Source organism: Mustela nivalis (genome assembly GCF_964662115.1).
Source record: "Mustela nivalis genome assembly, chromosome: 12".
Taxonomy (NCBI): Eukaryota; Metazoa; Chordata; class Mammalia; order Carnivora; family Mustelidae; genus Mustela; species Mustela nivalis.
In genome coordinates, this window is record NC_139031.1 from 102,657,818 (window position 1) to 102,677,757 (window position 19,940).

The following is a 19,940-nucleotide window of genomic DNA, read 5'->3' on the forward strand; positions in this document are numbered from 1 at the left end:
TCTTCTAAGAATCTTATTAGACCTGCCTGACCCCTTCCAGTGCCTTCTCTAGAGACTGACCCTGAGTGTAGGCTTATATGCACACCAGGATGAATAGAAAACCAGCCACAGGAATATGGGAAAATATTACAACTTGTTATTTTTATGTGTTTATCATCTTAAAAAATGAGAACTTTACCAACAGCCAACATGCTGACTTACACTGGTATCCTCACTGGGTCTCTGTCAAATGGAGAAGGTCCATGTGAAATTTGAGGGGTCGGACCTAAAGGAAGAGCGAGCAATCTGAGAGACGTGAAGAGTGGTGCTCTTCCAGCTGATCACTGTCAGGATATTGGGGGGAGGGGTGGCGCAGGGTATTTTAGTCTACATGACCAAGGTAGATAGACATTAAAAAATATGATCTAAGTTTTACCTAAAACATCTTTACAAGATAGATAATTTAATAAACTTCCTGTAAAGAAACCATGAATTAAAAAGATTCACAGAAGCACAGGTGAGCAACAAGACAATGGCAGAATGTCAACTCATTTTCACTTCTAGTATAAGCTCTTCAGTTTCATTGAAGAAAACAATGACAAAGTAAATCAGATCTGAGAAGTAGGCCAAACTGAAATGAAAGACGGAAATGGAAATAGGGATTTATATATCTAATTCTGTGTTAGGTTTAGATTGGGCTGCTAATGACAGAAAACCCCAAATAACAGTTAAAAAGAGAAATTAATTTCCTTGATGATGTAAGCATACAGAGACAGGTAATCCAGGGCTGACAACGTGGCTCCATAGTTATCTAGCCACCAGCATGATTCTGGTTTTTTAGGGGGCAGCTGTCCCCAAGGCGCAGAGGATTCTCAGTCATTTTAAGTAAGTTGAAGGCATGCAACCCTCTCAACTTTGAAAGCCCTTCAGGGAGTTTCACAAATCACTTCTGCTTGATCTCACTGGCCAGAAATGAGTCAGCTGCCTTGGTTAATTGTAAGGGAGATGGGGAATTGTAGTCTTTATCCCGGGCAGTAGCACACTCTGCGTGTATAAGGGAAGTTTGTTTACAAAGGGGAACACTGAGATGAGCTGTCTCCAACAATCTATCAACAATAACCCTCATTTCTGTTCCTCATTGTTAACCAGGAGTCAGCCACAGTAACAAAATACAAAAAGGTCTGAATGATGAAGTTTTTTTCAGGTGGGTATGGTGCAAACTGATGTGAGGCAAACCTGAACTGAACAGACAAGAGGTTGTTTGTACTACTGATTTATTTGGTGTGAAGAGTCATACATTTTGATGTATAAATACTATCTGATTAATGGGAACTGCCCCAAACTAGGAAATATTTAGTATATGCATAAAATTATCTTTCTTAAATTCTAAGGATTCCAAATCCTAGAACACATCTGTTTTGGATAAGATTATAGAATGGTAGTATGAAAGTACCAGAACTACTAAAGTATTTGAAAACTAAGCGTTAGAACAAGAAAATCTCCATGTTTTTTGGTCATCTTTAAAGTAATGCAATACTAAGTCAAAACTTTTATTACTTGTAATTACTCTGAAATTAACGATAAAGGTTCATAAGCATGCAATAAGCCTTCTTACTTAATAGCGAAATCCACATTATATTCTATTAAAACTTGTTCTTCCTGCCACCGTAAACATGTCTAAACACACACAGAAAACAAAAGGCAAAATTCAACTGAATTTCACTACAACAAAACACTGCTGGAAATCATATAGGTTTTAGGTTAACAAGAACAAGATTCTTGGACAGGCAGATTTAAAGTGCAAGTGTTTAACGTATTTTCTAGATTCTAGAATAACGTAACACACAAGAGCTGTTTTTAATTGCTAAAAAAGCAAGAGGTAGCAGAGAAGAGATCTCCAAAAGTAAATTACTTCTTTCATAAAAACAATGTGCTACATGGAAAAACTATGTAAATGTATCATCCCTGATGGAGCTATTTGGATGAATAAGAGGATTTTGGATAAGCACAGAGGTAGCACCACGTCTGAAATTTATTCTCTGCATAATTCATAGCTAGTGTAACAAAACTGAAACTGGAAGTTCACAAAATGTTATGCCATTAATATGGTTCATTTTATAAAAATAAGACCCTTAAAATACAGAAGAGAAGAGGGGCTGTATCCACACTCATGTTGTAAAATCAACCTAATCTTGATATGAAAAACTGAAAAGGAAAAGAACTTAATTACAGGTCAATCTCTCAAAGAACAAAGATGTAAAGACATTAAAGATAACAGCTGACCAAAACCAACAATATATCAAAAACAAAACCAAACAAAACCAAAAACCCAACATCATGATCCAACTGGATTGATTCAAGGAATATAAACTTCTATTCACAAATCGATGTGTAACTCACAAAAGGGGAGAAAATCACATTATTATCTCAACCAATGCAAAAAATTGCATCTGACAAAATTCAACATTCATTCATAAGAAAAGCCTTATTAGCAAACCAGAAACAGAAGGAAGCCTCTTAATACTGATAAATAATATTTATAAAAACTTCACAGGTAAAAGAGCAAAATGTTTTCCCCATGAGATGAAGCACAAGACAAGACTGCTTATTATCATCACTGCTAGTCAGTTAAGTCTCGGAAATTCTAGTCAGTGCAAGACCAGAAATAAAAGGCAGAAGACTGAATAGGAAGAAGCAAAATTGAATTTACAGGCAACATTCCAAAAGAATCAAATTATCAATATTAACAAGTGAATTTAGCAAAATTGCTGAAAATGTGGTCCTAACTTAACATTATATTTCAATATTTAAAAAGTAATTACAGGATAAAGGACCTAAATGTAAGACCTAAAACAATACAACTCTTGGAAGGAAAAAAGGACAAAAGCTTTATGATACTCAATTTGGCAATGGTCTCTTGACTATGACAACAAAGGCATAGGTAACAGAAGAAAGTATAGACAAACTGGACTTCACAAAAATTACAGAGTAAGAAGGCAACCACAGAACAGGAGAAAATATCTGCAAACCACAGATCTGACAAGGGACTGATATCCACAACAAAAGCACCAAGCAACCTAGTTTAAAAACAGGCAAAGGACTTGAACAGACACTTCTTCACAGAAGATAAATGAATGGCCGACAAGCACAGGAAAGGCTGCTCGACATCGTTAATAGTTAGAGAAATGCAAATTAAAATTACAATAAGATACCAACTCAGATGCATTAGGATGACCACTAAAAAAACAAAACAAAACAAAACAAATAAACCAGAAACAAGTGCTGGCAAAGACGTGGAGAAATCAGAACCCCTGTGCACTATGGTGGGAATGTAAAATGGAGCAGCTGCTATAGAAAACAGTATGGCAGTCCCCCCCTCCCCAAAATAAAAAACACACTTACACAGGATCCAGCAATTCCATGTCTTGCTTTGTATCCAAAAGAATTGAAAGCAGGGTCTTGCAGAAATATTTGTATACCCATGTTCAGAGCAGCATTATTCACAATAGCAACCCAAGTGTCTATGGGTAGATGAGTACACAAACACACACACACACGTACTGAAATATTATTCGGCCTTAAAAAGCAAGTAAGTTCTGATACATTCTACAACATGGATGAACCTTGAGGACATTATGCTAAAGCAAAGTAATACAGTAATACTGTAAGATTCCGCATATATGAAGTACTTCAAGCAATCAACATCATAAGGGCAGCAAGAATAGTGGTGGTTCAGGGACTTAGAGAAAGGGAGAATGTGAAGTTATTATTTACTGAGTACAGAGTTTCATTTTTAGAAGATTGAAAAGAGTTATGGGGATGGATGACAGCAGTGATGGTTGCTGAACATCGTGGATGTGAATGTATTTAATACTGCAAAATTGTACACTTAAAATGGTTAAGATGGTAAAGGGCATATGTATTTTACCACAAAAAAGGGAAACAAAACTAGTAATTACATAGAATTTGAGGATGAAAACTTAGAAGTATGTATTAAGACGATTATCTTTCAGTGCACAACAAATTACCCTAAAACTTAGTGACTTAAAATAACATTTATTATCCCACGGTTCAAGCAGCCTAGCCAGGTCCTTCTTCCTCAAAGACTCTCATAAGGCTTCAGTTAGATGCTGTCAAACTGCAGTCATCTAGAGGCTTAAACACTGGAAAATCTGCCTCCAAGATGGCTCACTCACATCACTGTTGCGGCAGAAAGCCTCTGAGCTCTTCACCATGTGGGCCTCTCCACTGGGCTGTTAAATGTTCTCTTAACATGACAGTTGCTTTCTCCAGATGAGTGATCCAAAACAGCAAGGCAGAAGCCAAAATGTCTTTTATGACTTCGAAGTCACACAATGTCATTTGGTCAATGTGAAAGGTAACGAAGAGGCAACAATCTTTGGGGGCAATTTGGAGGATGGCGACCACGGAGAACTTCAAACAGACAATTATAAAACACTGATGAGAAAATTTAAAGAAGACCTAAGTAATGCTTTAGTCTATGTTTATGGACTGGAAGACTCATTACTGTAAAAAAATGTCCATTTTCCTCAAATTTATTTATAGATTTAATGCAATCCCAATCAAAATCCCAGCAGGCTTTTTGGTGGAACCTGGCAGTTGGTTTTAAAATTTGTATGAGAACATGGGGCACTGCGGTAGTTAAGTTGGTTGAATAATCCGCCTTCAGCTCAGATCATGGTACTGTGGTCCCGGGATTGAGTCCCGAGTCAGGCTCTATGCTCAGCAATGATTCTAATCCCCGCCCCCCAACTCATGCCTTCTCTCTCTCCAATAAAGAAATAAAATCTTAAAAAAAAAATTTTTTTTTGTATAGAAACAGTTACACCAACAATATCCAAGACCAATTTTGAAGAACAGTCATCAAAGTACCCAGTGGCTGGCAAATTAGGCTGCTTGGGTTTTTTTTAATAATAAACTTATTTTACTTACTTTTAATGAAATGTATTTATTAAATGTTGGAACAATCTCAAACTTACAGAAAAGTTACAAGTACAATACAGAAAGTTTGTCTCAGCCATTTAAGAGTAAGTTGCTAGGATGCCTGGTGGCTCAGTTGAGTAAGGGTCCAACTCCTGATTTCAGCTTAGGTTATGCATGATCTCAGGGTTGTGAGACTGAGGTGTACGTCTGGCTCTGTGCTGGGCACTGAACCTGCTTAATGCTCCTTCTCTCTTCTTCTCCCTCTGCCCCTCCCTTGCTCTCTCTCAAGGGGAAAAAAAAAAAAAGAAGAAGAAGAAGTTGCTGATATGATGCTTCATCTCACCCGAACACTTCTGAGTTTATTTCCAACACAAGGACAATCTCCTACAAACCAAAACACAGTCATCACCCCTGGGTTATGAATGTCAACAAAGTCCTATCACAGAATCCTCAGACCCTATCCAAGGTTCTGCACTGGCTTAGAATCTGATGTTGTGTTGAGTTATTCCATCTCTTTGGTCTCCTTCGGTCTGGAACAATTCTTCATACTTTGACTTTCGTGAACTCAACAATTTTTGAAGATTACTAACCAATTATTTTATAGACTGTCTCTTAATTGAGTTTTGTCTGATGATTAGATTCCGGTTATGCGTGTTCCACAGGAACACCACAAAAGTGATGATGCTGTTTCTTCTGTCTGCACTTCTTTTTAATGGACTATTTTTTAGGGCGGTTTTAGGCTTATGGCAAAATGCTTCTCTTTGTAAATAAAGTTTTACTGGGACAATGCCACTCCCATCTGTTTATGTGTCGACCATGGCTGCTTTTTATTACAGCAGCTGAGGTGAGTGGTTTTAACAGAGACCATATGGCCTACAAAGTGTACATTGGATATTTTGGCCCTCTGAGAAAACCTTTGCTGACTCCCACTCTAGTGACCAAAAAGACTTTTTATAAAACTACAGTAATTAAGACCTGTGATATTAGTGAATGGATACACCAAGAGCTGGCAAATTTTTACTGTTATGAATGTAAATGTACCCATTTTAAAAGATAATCTCCCCTGAACAGCAACTTGAAAATTAATTTCTAACCTGTGTAAATCTACAGATACACTGGATTTTGAAGACATTTATTACAAATATAAACAAAAAAGAAAACACATTTTGATGAATTTGCAAGAACTGACTGACACCAGAGAAAACAGAAATCAGCATGACAAATTTCATTAAAAATCTGTCCTTATTTATTAGATAAAATTAAGAACTGAGAATTATCACTAAGCCAACACAATCAACAACATCATTCTCCCATTTCTGACCTATATCTTCATAAGGCATATGTTTCAAATGTGATAAGCATTAAAACAAATATAAAACAGACTGCACTCAAAACCAAGCCTTTGAATCATTTGAAAGCCTTTGAAAACCAAAACATTTCATGAAGTGTTACCTTTCACTAGAATGAAGACCATGGTAAGCAGAGACGGTCTTTTTAGTATATATTATGGTCTACTGTATCCCCCAGCATCTATAAGACGGCCTGAATAATACTTGTTTTTTACTTTTTTTTTTTTTCCTCAGCTTTATTGAGGTAAAATAGACAAATTTCTATTTGGAGAAACTGTATACCACAAGATGATTGAATATACATTTATCTGGGGTAATCCGAACGCAGAGGAAAGGCTTGGGGGTTCAGGGGCAACTAGCAGACAAAATGAAGGTGAAGATGCTGAGCCAGAACTCGGACAACTATGTCCGCGAAACCAAACTGGACTTACAAAGAGTTCCAAGAAACTATGATCCTACCTTACATCCTTTTGAGGTCCCGCGAGAATATGTAAGAGCTTTAAATGCTACCAAACTGGAACGGGTATTTGCAAAACCATTCCTTGCTTCTCTGGATGGTCACCGAGATGGAGTCAATTGCATGGCAAAGCATCCAAAGAGCCTGGCTACTGTCCTTTCTGGGGCATGTAATGGAGAGGTTAGAATTTGGAACTTGACTAAACGGAAATGTATCCGTACAATACAAGCCCATGAAGGTTTTGTACGAGGAATATGTACTCGCTTTTGTGGGACTTCTTTTGTTACTGTTGGCGATGACAAAACTGTGAAGCAATGGAAAGTGGATGGACCAGGTTACGGAGAAGAGGAAGAACCATTACATACAATATTAGGAAAGATAGTGTATACAGGAATTGATCATCACTGGAAAGAAGCTGTTTTTGCCACATGTGGACAGCAAGTAGACATTTGGGATGAACAAAGAACAAGTCCTATCTGTTCAATGACCTGGGGATTCGACAGCATAAGTAGTGTTAAATTTAACCCAATTGAGACATTTCTCTTGGGAAGTTGTGCTTCTGACAGGAATATAGTACTATATGATATGAGGCAAGCTACTCCTCTGAAAAAGGTCATCTTAGATATGAGAACAAATTCAATTTGTTGGAATCCTATGGAAGCTTTCGTTTTTACTGCAGCAAATGAAGATTACAACTTGTATACATTTGATATGCGTGCACTGGACACTCCTGTAATGGTACATATGGATCACGTGTCTGCAGTGCTTGATGTGGATTATTCTCCCACTGGGAAAGAGTTTGTGTCTGCTAGTTTTGATAAATCTATTTGTATCTTTCCTGTGGACACAAGTAGAAGCAGGGAAGTCTATCACACAAAGAGAATGCAACATGTTATCTGTGTAAAATGGACTTCTGACAGCAAATATATTATGTGTGGATCTGATGAAATGAACATTTGTCTGTGGAAAGCTAATGCTTCTGAAAAATTGGGTGTGCTTACATCACGAGAAAAAGCAGCCAAAGATTATAACCAGAAGTTGAAGGAGAGGTATACATTTATCTGGGGTAATCCGAACGCGGAGGAAAGGCTTGGGGGGTTCAGGGGCAACTAGCAGACAAAAAGAGAAATTTCAACATCATCCTCATATAAAACGCATTGCTCGTCACCGACATCTACCAAAATCTATCTACAGCCAGATCCAGGAACAGCGGATCATGAAGGAAGCTCGCCAACTAAAGGAGGTGAATCGTCTCAAACATAGCAAGCCTAGATCTGTGGCAATTGTGTCAGAGAAGAAGAAACACGCAGTGGCAGTTGTGAAATAATACTTCGTATTCCTACCTATCCTGATATATAATTAGTTGTTATATTTTGATGTGCAGACTGTGCAAATAAAATAGTGGTTCTAGAATAATGACAAACAGCTCAGTTACATGTGTAGAACTGAAAAACAGTACACCTGAAAAACTGTCCTGAAAGATGGCCTGGTTGGTAAGACTATCCAACATTTTATCCTTGATCTGCTTACTTATTTCATTGAAGAATACAGTATTGCCAACTAACATGTTTATTACTGCTAGAAATTGCAGATACACTTTGATCTATTATTGTAGATATACTGTACATTTGAATTTACATTTATGACCAAACATCTCTTTTGTTACCTTTAGTATTACTTTGGGTAATTATTGCAATGATTCTTCCAGTGATTACATATAATGTGTGGAAGAATTATGTCAAAACTTTCTTTAATTCATTTAATTTTCTGTGCTTTATTTGTATTTGGCTCTTTGAGACTTTAAAGATAATCAGGTTGCATTTATATAACTTTTATAAATAATCATAATTTATGGTCAAGTTAAGATAATAAAACATCTTTTTCTCAGTGTTATAAAATATATATATATATATATATATATATATTTATCTGTTGTATGAATGAACCAAGACTTGTAAAAGTTAAAATAAAGCACATCAGACTGTAGTGTTTTCACTAAATAATGTTTTAGTGAAACATTATTTAACATTTAAATTAACATTTAAATTAAACATTATTAAACATTTTATAACCTCCCATTATTTTACAATTTATATTCTTTGATTTATCATGTATAACTGCACAGCAGTATACATGTGTGATTTAAAAATAAATATACACATGGGAGTTTCTAGAATTCTGTAGTGATGGAACATATGATCAAAAAGAGATCACTCCCCTGTAGCAGAGGAACCGAAAGCCTAACTAGTTAACAACGAGGAAAGAATTAAATTGAGAGTATATATTCAGAGACTTAAAAAACTTAAGAGTAATTTTATGTCTATTCAATCTAACTTTTGGAATGGATTTGTTTTCTGTTTTTAAATTTCATTTTTCTGATAATTAATTTGTATTGTGTTGTATTTTACAAACTTCCCAGTCTGATATATATTGAAAATTTTAAAAACAGTTCTCCACCAAAGGTAATTTCAGAAGCACTGCTATAGAGAATGATCAAAACACAAATTTGATCATAATGCTTCCTAAATTTATTTGATGGCTCCCCAAGGGCCTGAGCTGACAGGCTTGATGATCTGTCTACAACCCTCAGGGCCTTTGCACTTTCTCCTCCTTTCCCCTCAAGAATACACCACACTCACTCTAAATTCATGGCATGAATCTGATTTCCTAGTCCTGAGCCCTCACTGTCCAATTCAGCCAGACCCTGATTTCTTATACCAAATTCCTACTCATCCTCCTGGTGGTCATTTCCAGAAAACTCTCCTTGTTCCTTAAGCCTAGGTTGAGTGCTTGTCCTTTTATGCGTCCAGCACAGTACCTGGCACACAACAGGTGCTTTTTTTTTTATTTTTTAAAGATTTATTTATTTATTTGACAGAGAGATCACAAGTAGGCAGAGAGGCAGACAGAGAGAGAGAGAGAGAGAGAGAGAGAGGGAAGCAGACTCCCTGCCGAGCAGAGAGCCCGATGCGGGGCTTGATCCCAGGACTCTGGGATCATGACCAGAGCTGAAGGCAGAGGCTTTAACCCACTGAGCCACCCAGGCGCCCCCAACAGGTGCTTATTAATTCAAGAAACATTTTATTAAACAAAATCTATGTTCATGTCACCACACATGCTGTTTCCCCCAAAGTGTTCTATACTTCTCTTAAAAACATTTCATACTACTGACAAATAAATGCATATCTATCAGCTTCAAATATTAAAGAATAAACAAAACAAATGATAATTTCTAAAGGGAAAAAAAGCCCTCAACTACTATCAATCTTCCCTTTCTTGTTTCCATTTATGAAACATTATTGGCAACATGTCCAAGTTTTGGAATGAAGAAAACACACATTATTAACAACTTTCATCTCAAAATTACTTTCATATGACTGCTTTAAAAGGGAATCCTTCCTGGGATGCCTACATGGCTTAAATGGTTAAGTGTCCGACTCTTGATTTAAGTTCAGGTCGCGATCTCAGGGTCCTGAGATCCAGCCCTACGTAGGGCTCTGCCCAGGCATGGAGTCTGCTTAAGAGTCTCTCTCTCCATAAACGAAAAAGGTTGGGATCAGGAGGGAGACAAACCATAAGAGACTCTTAATCTCACAAAACACTGAGGGTTGTGGGGGGGGGGGTAGGGAGAGGGTGGTGGGGTTATGGACATTGGGGAAGGTATGTGCTACGAAGTATGTAAACCTGGCAATTCACAGACCTGTACACCTGGGGCTAATAATACATTTATATGGTGATAAAAAAATAAAAAATTCTCTCTCTCCTGTCCCTACCAACCCCCGACCCACTCCCACGAGTGCACGCACTCTTGAGCTCTCTCCCCAAGAAAACAAAAACAATAAACGGAATGCTTCTTTCTAAACCCTTCTGCCCTAAAACAGAGGTTTACCGATTAACCTAGCAAAAATAAACTACAAAAAGTAAACCTGCTGCTATTTACCCTTGGCCCAAATACTTCAATGTCAGTGAAAATATTTTACACTGACAGTAAGTGAAAAAATGAGTCCTGAGTTCTGAACCCAAATGATGTTATAATTACAGTCTCGGTACTTTAAGCCAAAGAGCACTTCACACTTTTAAGGAAAATCACTGAAAAGTCTGAATGTATCCTACTTCTTCATCTATCAACATAAAGAAACAGCACAAAGTAATTTGTAAGCAAAGGTTGGGTTTCCCACATTTTTCAGAAGTCAGTCAGGTAATTATATACATTCTATAATTCTATATTGCATTACAAATTGTTCTTAGTGTGAAGTTACTAAAACTTCACAAAGCACAGATAAGATTACTACTTTATAATCGTCAATGGTAGCAATGCTCTGACAAGATCACTGCTAGGTTTTGAGCAACCAAAAAAAACTCCCCCAAAAACAAAAAACCCAACAACAACAACAAACCCCCAAAACAAGACCCCATCAATATTCTGGCACTATACACTTTTATCTTTTTTGATTGAAAAAGAAGGTGTCAATATGTACATCAAAGACTTAAAGATGTAATAATATTAGAGACAGTTGAAACTTATAAGAATAAAGGACAAGTGACTACTTCTATTGGAAGTTTGGAAGAAAAGGAGAGGAAGGGTAAAATCTAAAGTATTTCTGGAGTAATACAATCTTAAACTTTTACTTTCCAATCCAAAAGAAAGCAACTGCTAATTAGGTAATTTTAAAAGTACTCACATACATTTTTCTATGGAAAGTTAAGTTGTTTTGCTTAACAGCATTCTCTAAATATTTATCAACTGATGGCAGGGAAAGTGGACCAGAATGTGCCAGCACACAAAGGGAAGACAAATTGTAACAAACTGTTAACACATCAAAGATGGGAGAACCTTGGTAATTCAGCCAATGTTACAGGAAATGACAAATTCTAACTGTATAGGTCACCGCCCACATCAATCAACAAGTAAACAGCTTATTTTACTTAGTGCTTAACATACATTAAAAAAAAATCATTATGGGTAAAGATCTGATAATCGATGAGAAACAAGTGATTTAGCCACCAGCAGTATCCAGGAAGGATAGTATCTAATTTTTGAGGTGTACTCAAAAAAGATTTTGAGTTCCTAATCGTATGTCTCACAAATTCCTCAACTTAACTGAATAGTTTTTTAAAAATTCCTTGATAACCCGGAATCATAATGAGCCACTATTCTTCTGTTCTCAGAAGCTCTTCTGAATCCGGGGCAGGTTTCCCTGGATGCAGTAGCCCTAGACTACGGAACTCTGAATTCTCCTAAAGTTGTGTTTTAGCTTTCTGCCTCCTGCCCTCCCTTCATAGTTGTCCCTCACTGATCACTACTGCCTACGTGCTTGCCTTCAGCAGCATCCCTTCACCCCTAAAAATTGTTTGGATGCACACTACCAGGCTTACTGCAACTAGATATAAAGTAAGACTTCGGAAGATGGCGTAATTATTCTCTTGAGCATCAGATGCATAACAACCTGTGGTGCTAGGACCTTGCTTTTCTACTGTGGATGTTCAAAGGTATGTTTTTTTTTTCTGTGTTTTTATACCTGAATTCCTGATTCTTCTTTTTTTTTTTTTTAAGATTTTATTTATTTATTTGACAGAGAGATCAGAAGTAGGCAGAGAGGCAGGCAGAGAGAGAGGAAGGGAAGCAGGCCCCCTGCTGAGCAGAGAGCCGGATGTGGGACTTGATCCCAGGACCCTGAGATCATGACCTGAGCTGAAGGCAGCGGCTTAACCCACTGAGCCACCCAGGCGCCCCTGAATTCCTGATTCTTATAGCCTTTAACGTTTCCTTATCTTCTGCCCCATCTGGCTGAATCTGGACAATTAAATGGAAATAATGAATCTGATATTGTTTAGGATCAGGGCCTGGCCATAGAAGGAAATCTACAAATTCTAGTCTCCTCCTTCCTCTTTGAGTGTGCTTAATATTTTAAAATTTAATATTGTAAAATTTGACCTCAAAATAAATGAATGTTACTGCATTATTATTGGAAGCCTGTGATCAGGAGAGTCAGGAACTAACTAAAGAAATGAAGGACATCTGGCCTGAATAGGCAGACACTTGGGAAGCTGGCAAAGGAGTTTTATCACTGCCATCTTCAATTATTTGAAGAAAGATATCTGCAAAATGCCTGTTCTCAATCCCTACTGTTTAACAAGGGCTCAAAAATGTTTGTGTACCAAGTGTTTCTTCAAGAGAGCAAACCAGGCACAAAGAGAAGTCACAGGATAACACATTTCAGTACAAAACAAGAATGAATTTTAAATGCAAACATCCAAAAATGACCCAGATTTCTACAAGATCACTGCAAGAGCTTAAGCAATGGCTAGTGGCTGGGTAGTTTTGAAGGGATTTTTGTTAACTGTGGAAGAACACACTAGAGAACCTTTCCTCATTCTTCTAACTCAATGAGACATGACACATTTTATACAGACAACCTCAAACGGTAAGTTCTCATTTCTACCTTTCACTTTCATACTGAAAACAAATCCTAAAGAGTACTGGAAAAGTATGGAAGCAACATAAGAGCCACACAGTATCCGTAGTTATTTGTTCAACTTCAGGGACAGTATTTATACAGCAATTTTATCTATCAATTAAAGGCTTTAGATAAGAAACATTTTAAGTGATAAAAATTATTTCCTTTTCAGAGCCAGAAACTCACAATTACATCAACAGCACCGTCACTATCACCATACACATCGTAAACCCAATGTCACAAAAAGGAATTGGGAACTATCCTTACTTTAAAAAAATATCACTTTGAAGATGAATCATGCAACATATGGACACTGACAGAGTTTGAGAATCCAAGTAAATGAGAGGAGAGGAAGGAAACTAATTATAAAAAATTGATTTCAGCAATCTGTAGGAATGTAGGAACTCCAAGACAGTTGGATACAACCCCCACTTAGCTAAAGAAAACTACATGAAAGAACAATCAAGACAAGTAGAGAAAAATCAGCTACAATTACCAAGTTGTTACCTTGTTAATGTCAGTTGCTCCTCACCTCCATGGGAGGAGGAAAGAGGTGAGTGGGATGTTTTAGTTTAAATCAAATACTGCATCAGTTTATTTAAGAAAAAGTACTACTGGTAAAGGCTCATTCAGGGTTAAAATTAATCAGATAACAAACGTGATTTTTTCCCCCAAACTCCAGATGTCAACTTTCTATGTATTACTTTCGGTTTAATTTCATAAAAGTGGGCAAAAAAATGACCCGACACCCCTAAAGAAGCAGACATATGGTTTGTCTGCTGAGCATTCCTTCTTCTCGTGGGAACCACCCTCTCCTTACTCACCGCATTACAACAGGCCTGCAAATCTGGATGCTCTGCCTCTCTCCAAAGCGGACAAGAGACCCAGACTCGCCAGAGTGCTCCTTTCCCCGAGCTAGTAAAGACTGGCTCTTTCTGCTGAGCTGGGAAGAACTGAATCTGGAGATGAAAGTGGGAACCATGTGAAGAGTTGACCAACAGAATGAGAAAGAATCAGAGCTGAAGAAGGGAGAGAAAAACACCAACATTCTGTCTTGCCCAAGACAGTCAAGGGTTGTGGGCGTGGCTCACTTTGCTGAGAGACTGTCTTCAGCTCAAGGTCATGATCCGGGGTCCAGGGATGGAGCCCCACGTTGGGCTCCCTGCTCATCGGGGATCATGCTTCTTCCTCTCCCACTCCCCCTTGTGCTCTCTCTTGGTCAAATAAATAAAATCTTAAAAAAAAAAACAACAAAAAAAAACCCACCTCAGTCTAAACAGGATTTCTAGCTGTTATGGTTCAGAAGGGAAGTTTCTCACTGCTTAATTGCAGAATGAAGATGAAGGTAACTATGACTGTCTTTAACTCTGCTTCTGTAGTAGTAGACATGTGGAAGAATTAAGAAAAGATTTAGCTTTTATTCCAATTGTCCAAAAAAGCCCCATGGCAAACGAGAAAAATTAAGCAAAGCTCATGGTTAACATCATTACAAAAACAAAACAGCATTCTCTAGGAGAAAATCTTTGCAAATCACATATCTGATGAAGGACTGCCTGAGGAACACACAAAGAACTCACAATTCAATAATAAGATAGATAACACAATTTAAAAAACAAACAAACAAACAGGAAAAAAATCTAAGTAGACATTCCACCAAAGAAAATTTGTGAATGGTTAGTAAGCACATGAAAAGATGCACAACACCATTAGTCATTAAAGAAATGCAATTAAATCAAAACGAGATACCAATTTATACCCACCAGAATGGCCATAACAATTACTGAAGACTATAACCACTGTTAAAGATGCAGAGATAGGGGAACTCTCAAACACGGCTGGTAGAAATGCAAAATAACACATAGCCACTTTGGAAAACAGTTTAGCACCTCCTTAAAAGGTTAAACATAAATGTACCATACCACTAAGCATTTTACTTCTAGGTATATGCCCAGGAGAAATAAAAACATATGTCCACACAAAGCAGAATTATTCATAATAACCAAAAAGGGGGAATGTCCATCAACTGGTAAATGGATAAGCAAAATGTGGCATTTCCATAAAATGGAATACATACCTACTGTTCACCAATAAAAAGAATTATGGACACCTGCCACAACATGAGGAACCAGAAAACAAACAAACAAACAAACAAACAAACAGCAAACCCAAAGACGACTTATGGAATGATTCCATTTATAGTAATGCCCAGAAAAGGCAAATCTGTGGAGACCGAATGTACATTAATGGTTGCCTGGGGCTGGAGGTGCGAATGGGGATTATTGACTACAAATGGGCAAAGGGATTTTATTGAAGTGATAAAAATGCTTTAAAACTGGATTATGGTGATGTTTACATAATCAGTTACTAAAAATGACTGTAAATTTAAGCGGGTGATTTTTATGATACGTAAATTATATCCCAAAAGAGCTAATTAGAAAAAATGAAATAAGAGACTAAAGAAGACGTAATAGGCAAACAGAAATCATGAACCTTGATCAGACCCTGCATCAGAGGAAAAACAGCTACTAAAGACACTGGGTGGCAGCTAGGGAAGGAAATCTGAATTTGGGCTACATATTAAATGATGGTATGGCATTAATACTAATTTCCTTATGCGTTACAATAGCATTAGGGTTATACAGGAGAATGCCTTTATTCTCAGAAGATGCAAGATGAAGTATATAGAGGTCAAGTTTCATGAGGTCTTCAGCTTTCTTCCATAAATAGTACAGAAAAATAGAAACATCTAACTTAGATGAAGCAAATGGGGCTAAATAATAACTGGGAATTGGGAAATACAGGTTTATAATATAATACTCTATTAATTTTTTTAATAAGTTTGGAATATTTCAAAATTCAAGGCTGGTGAGGTGGGAAAAGAGTACTCTCATTTTAAAATGTAACCACATGTAAAAGATCACCAATGCAGTTCTCTATGCATTTCAGAAAAAGGCATATAGTTGAGCTATAGAGATCGGCCTCTCTTTATGAACATACAGATAATAATAGGGAACAATGGGAACTAAAGTATAAGATAATTATGCAGAGACTTAGCAAGTTAGAGCTTTATATGCTAATACTAACCAATACTTTTTGAAATAATCATTGAAGACAAAGCAACATAGTTATTTGTTGGTGCGGAAATATTTAAGTTATAGGTATATCCAAGAAAATATTGTTGAATGAAGGTCAATTTTCCCACCCCAAAGAGCACCCATCCCACCTATAACTCTTGGCTGACATAAAGATCAAATGAGATCTTGTACACATGAGTGCTAAGTTTCAATTTTTAAAATCTTAGGCACTTGCACTTGGTACCTTCCGGGTAAGAAGAGGAATACAAACATAGGATCAAACCTAACATCTTTTTTGGTTACTCTTGTGTATAATTGGTGTTTCTCAATTTTGTAGTCAACACTGCACCAGCAAATCTTCAAAACATTGTCAGTGTCCACTATGAATGATTCCCCTTCACTCTCTAACTTAGGCATTTTGTCTATTTGTTATGCTACAATTTTTAACAGTATGCTTTTAACAATTTAAAGTTATAACAGTTTGAACCTCATCAGACACACTAATATAAAACAGAAATCTTGTTATGAATCAAAAGCAAATTTCACCTGGAAGTTTGAACAAAAAGCCACCTTTATTATAGCTTTTACAATAAAGAAAACATTCTTGGAATTGGGCCTCAAAGTAAAATATCTAAGAAGAAAAAGACATGATATGCTAAGATGTCTTTACTTCACATACACAGGGCAGCTTAGACAAAGTATTCTAGCAAATGAAAGAAGACAATCACACCCACTGGGATGGCTGTAATTAAAAAGAGGGATTATACCAAATGTTGGGGAGAAGAAACTGGGAAGGAGGAGGAGAAACTGGGAAGCCTCATAGACCCATACTGGGTCAGTAAAATGGTACAGGTGTTTTAGAAAACAGTTTGGCAACTTCTCAAAATGTTAAGCATGGACTTACACATGACTGACTAATTCCATTCCTATCTATGTGCCCAGGAGAAATGAAAACCCATGTCCACGCAAAAACATGTACATCAATGTTCATGGCAGCATTTTCCACTGTAGGCCAAAAAGTGGAAACACCCAAATCTGTCCCTCAACGGATAAACAAAATGTGGTACATCTATTCAAGGGAACATTATTCAGCCATAAAAAGGCATGCACCACTGATACATGCTATAACCTGGATGAACACTGAAAACATGCTGAGTGAAAGAAGCCATACACAAAAGACCACACATTGTATGATTCCATTTATGGAATCAAGGAATGTCTGGAATAGGAAAATCTGTACAGATGGTAAGTGGATCAGAGCTAGAGGGAATCAGGAGTGACAGCTAACAAGCATGGGGTTTCTTTTTGGGGTCATGAAAATGTTCTTAAATCAGACAGTAGTGATGGTTGCACAACTCTGTGACTGTACTAAAAACCACTGAATTATACTTTAAAAGAGTAAATTTTATGGTATGTGAATTATGTCTCAATAAATCTGTTACTTTTTAAGTCCAGCCCCTCCATTCCCCCCAAATAAGCAAATGACATAAAGACAATTCACAGAATAAAAAACATAAATGACCAGTTGCTGTACAAAGAGTTTAAACAGTTGTACCCAAATAAACTTAAAAATAAATAAATAAAAAAAGACAAGAATGAGCTTTATGATCTGAGCCAAAGGAAAGAATAAGAAATAAGCAGAGCAACTGATCAAGTTTTATTTATTCTGAGGGATCAAGAAAGCTACTAAAACCCACTAGCAGCAAACAAGAATAAACGAAGTAATAGACACAGAGAACCATCTCAGTTGTAGCATGCAGACACAGAAACAGGAAGACCCTGGAGACCAACAGGGTAGTGGGAAAGTTACCAATAATTCAAGCATTAAGACTAGGACAACTGAAGACCTCGGGGAATGGGGATTTTCTGTCACAGACAATATGTCTTACGCAGAAGGTTAGGGGAAACAGGGATATGGTCCTCAGCCTTAAAAGGTGGGGGTAGGTGAAGTAAGGGGAAAAAAAATATGAATAGAAAAAAAAGCCTCCTCCCCAAACTTTGCCATCAAGGTGCCATCCATGTACCAGAGGGTGGGATGTGAGGGTCTTCAAGGCAGGCAGTCCCCACACCCCGTTAAGGCCGAACTGCAAGCCAAAGAGGCCACATGACCCAAAGAGAAAAAGGCAACACAGGTCCTTGTGCGAAGGAAAAGTGGAGATGGCCAAATGACCATGGACCACTCACCTAGTGAGTGAGAGCTCTTCAACCTAGGGACAAGAAGAGATTATTGGACACCCTACCTATCCGTGTTCCCGGGCCAGTGAAGATGGACGATAGGTCAAGGACTAAGACTTGTAGGGATTTCTGGGGAGGAGCTCCTCAGTATAAGGGGCAAGAAATTAATAAATATCCTGCCACCCAGCACTCTTGCGGAAGGAAATACTTAGAATGACAAAGACAACAGGATGTGGATTAGAAGTTCACAGATGGACCTAGATAATTGTGAAATTATAAGAATCTATAGAAAGTATGTTATTTAAACTTCCTGGGTGACTTAGATGGCAGTGAAATGAAAGTACCCTCTAGAACTTGGGAGACAGCACTGGTGTGTGTCCACAACTGACATGTGGATGGAATGCGTGCTGGATGCCCAACACTTGATTCCACACAAACACATTGCTTTCAGCTAGAGGACTAAATCTTTGAAAATGCATTGTGGAGAAAGAACAGGTGATCCAGGCTCTACAAACTTGTCAGGAACCACCCCACATCTGTGTACTTTAGGTCACCTCCATGGATAAACTCATCTAATTACAAACCTGCCTTGCCATATAACCTAAAGCCCCAAGAAGCCAAGCCATAACCACATCAATACAAGGTAAGCCTAATTTATCTGTTTACAATGGAAAGAAACCACTTGAGACTGCGAAAGCCTGGAAAGACACCCTTAGATCATCACAGACCCACGGCAGCTTTAGCCTAGAGGAGAAAAGGAGGTCACCCTGGGGCATCCATGACTGACTGAGAGAAGATTACAATGAAGTTCGACAAAACTGCGTGGCAACATAAGAAAGAACAAAACTTGGGACCAGATGCGTGAACTGGGAAACTACAGATCAGTCCTTACCTTGCTTATCTTTGTACTTTGCCCACTAGGAAAGTCCATTTTTCCTGCCTCTCACCACATGCATCTCCATTTATAATTACAGAGACAGTGAAGGACTGCAATCTTTGAAAGTCACTTCCATATCTACATTAGTATCTAGTACAATGTGTATCTTTGTATATCCACAGGAAAAAAATAATAAAGCAACCAGCATCTCTTATTAAAGACACTCTTAAACTGCAGTTTAATTGTCCTGGAGATATTAACTGATGCGGTTAGATAGGATAAACAACTGGAGGCATAACCATTGGAAAAGAAAAGACTGAAATCTCTGCAGGTGAAAGCATAGTATCTGAGCCTAAAAGAAGCAATGATGAAAGTAACTCAAACACCGAGTTTAGCAAGGTAGCAGGAAAACATGCAAAAACCTGCAATATTAATATACATGAGTAATAACCAGAAGATATAATGTATAAGAAAATTTTATTTATAATAGTGGCAACAACACAGCAACAAAGATAAAATGCCTAGGAATAAACCTAACAAGAAACGTTCAAAACTGGTTATGAAGAAAACTATAACCATTCTGCAAAGACATAAAAGTAGTTTTAAGAAAATGAAAAGACATTGTTC

General features: G+C 37.4%; 2 protein-coding genes across 3 annotated transcripts in view; one reads left to right on the top strand and one right to left on the bottom strand.

Annotated features, from left to right (window-relative positions):
* The window catches only part of RALA (RAS like proto-oncogene A), a 78,443-nt gene that overhangs the window by 48,727 nt on the left and 9,776 nt on the right, over positions 1–19,940 (bottom strand). The gene's annotated exons all lie outside the window — the stretch shown is intronic.
* On the top strand, positions 6,216–8,092 carry LOC309845135 (DDB1- and CUL4-associated factor 13-like). The gene is made up of 2 exons (XM_082692654.1): positions 6,216–7,766; positions 7,846–8,092. Exons 1-2 carry the CDS (start codon positions 6,640–6,642, stop codon positions 8,054–8,056), a joined length of 1,338 nt encoding a protein of 445 aa, XP_082548780.1. The 5' UTR covers positions 6,216–6,639; the 3' UTR covers positions 8,057–8,092.

What these genes read in the sequence shown, in the direction of transcription:
- LOC309845135 (XM_082692654.1), top strand. Translation starts at nt 6,640, where the DNA reads ATGAAGGTGAAGATGCTGAGCCAGAACTCGGACAACTATGTCCGCGAA. An exon ending in GCCAAAGATTATAACCAGAA is followed by an intron (nt 7,767 to 7,845) that starts GTTGAAGGAGAG and finishes GGCAACTAGCAG; the next exon opens with ACAAAAAGAGAAATTTCAAC.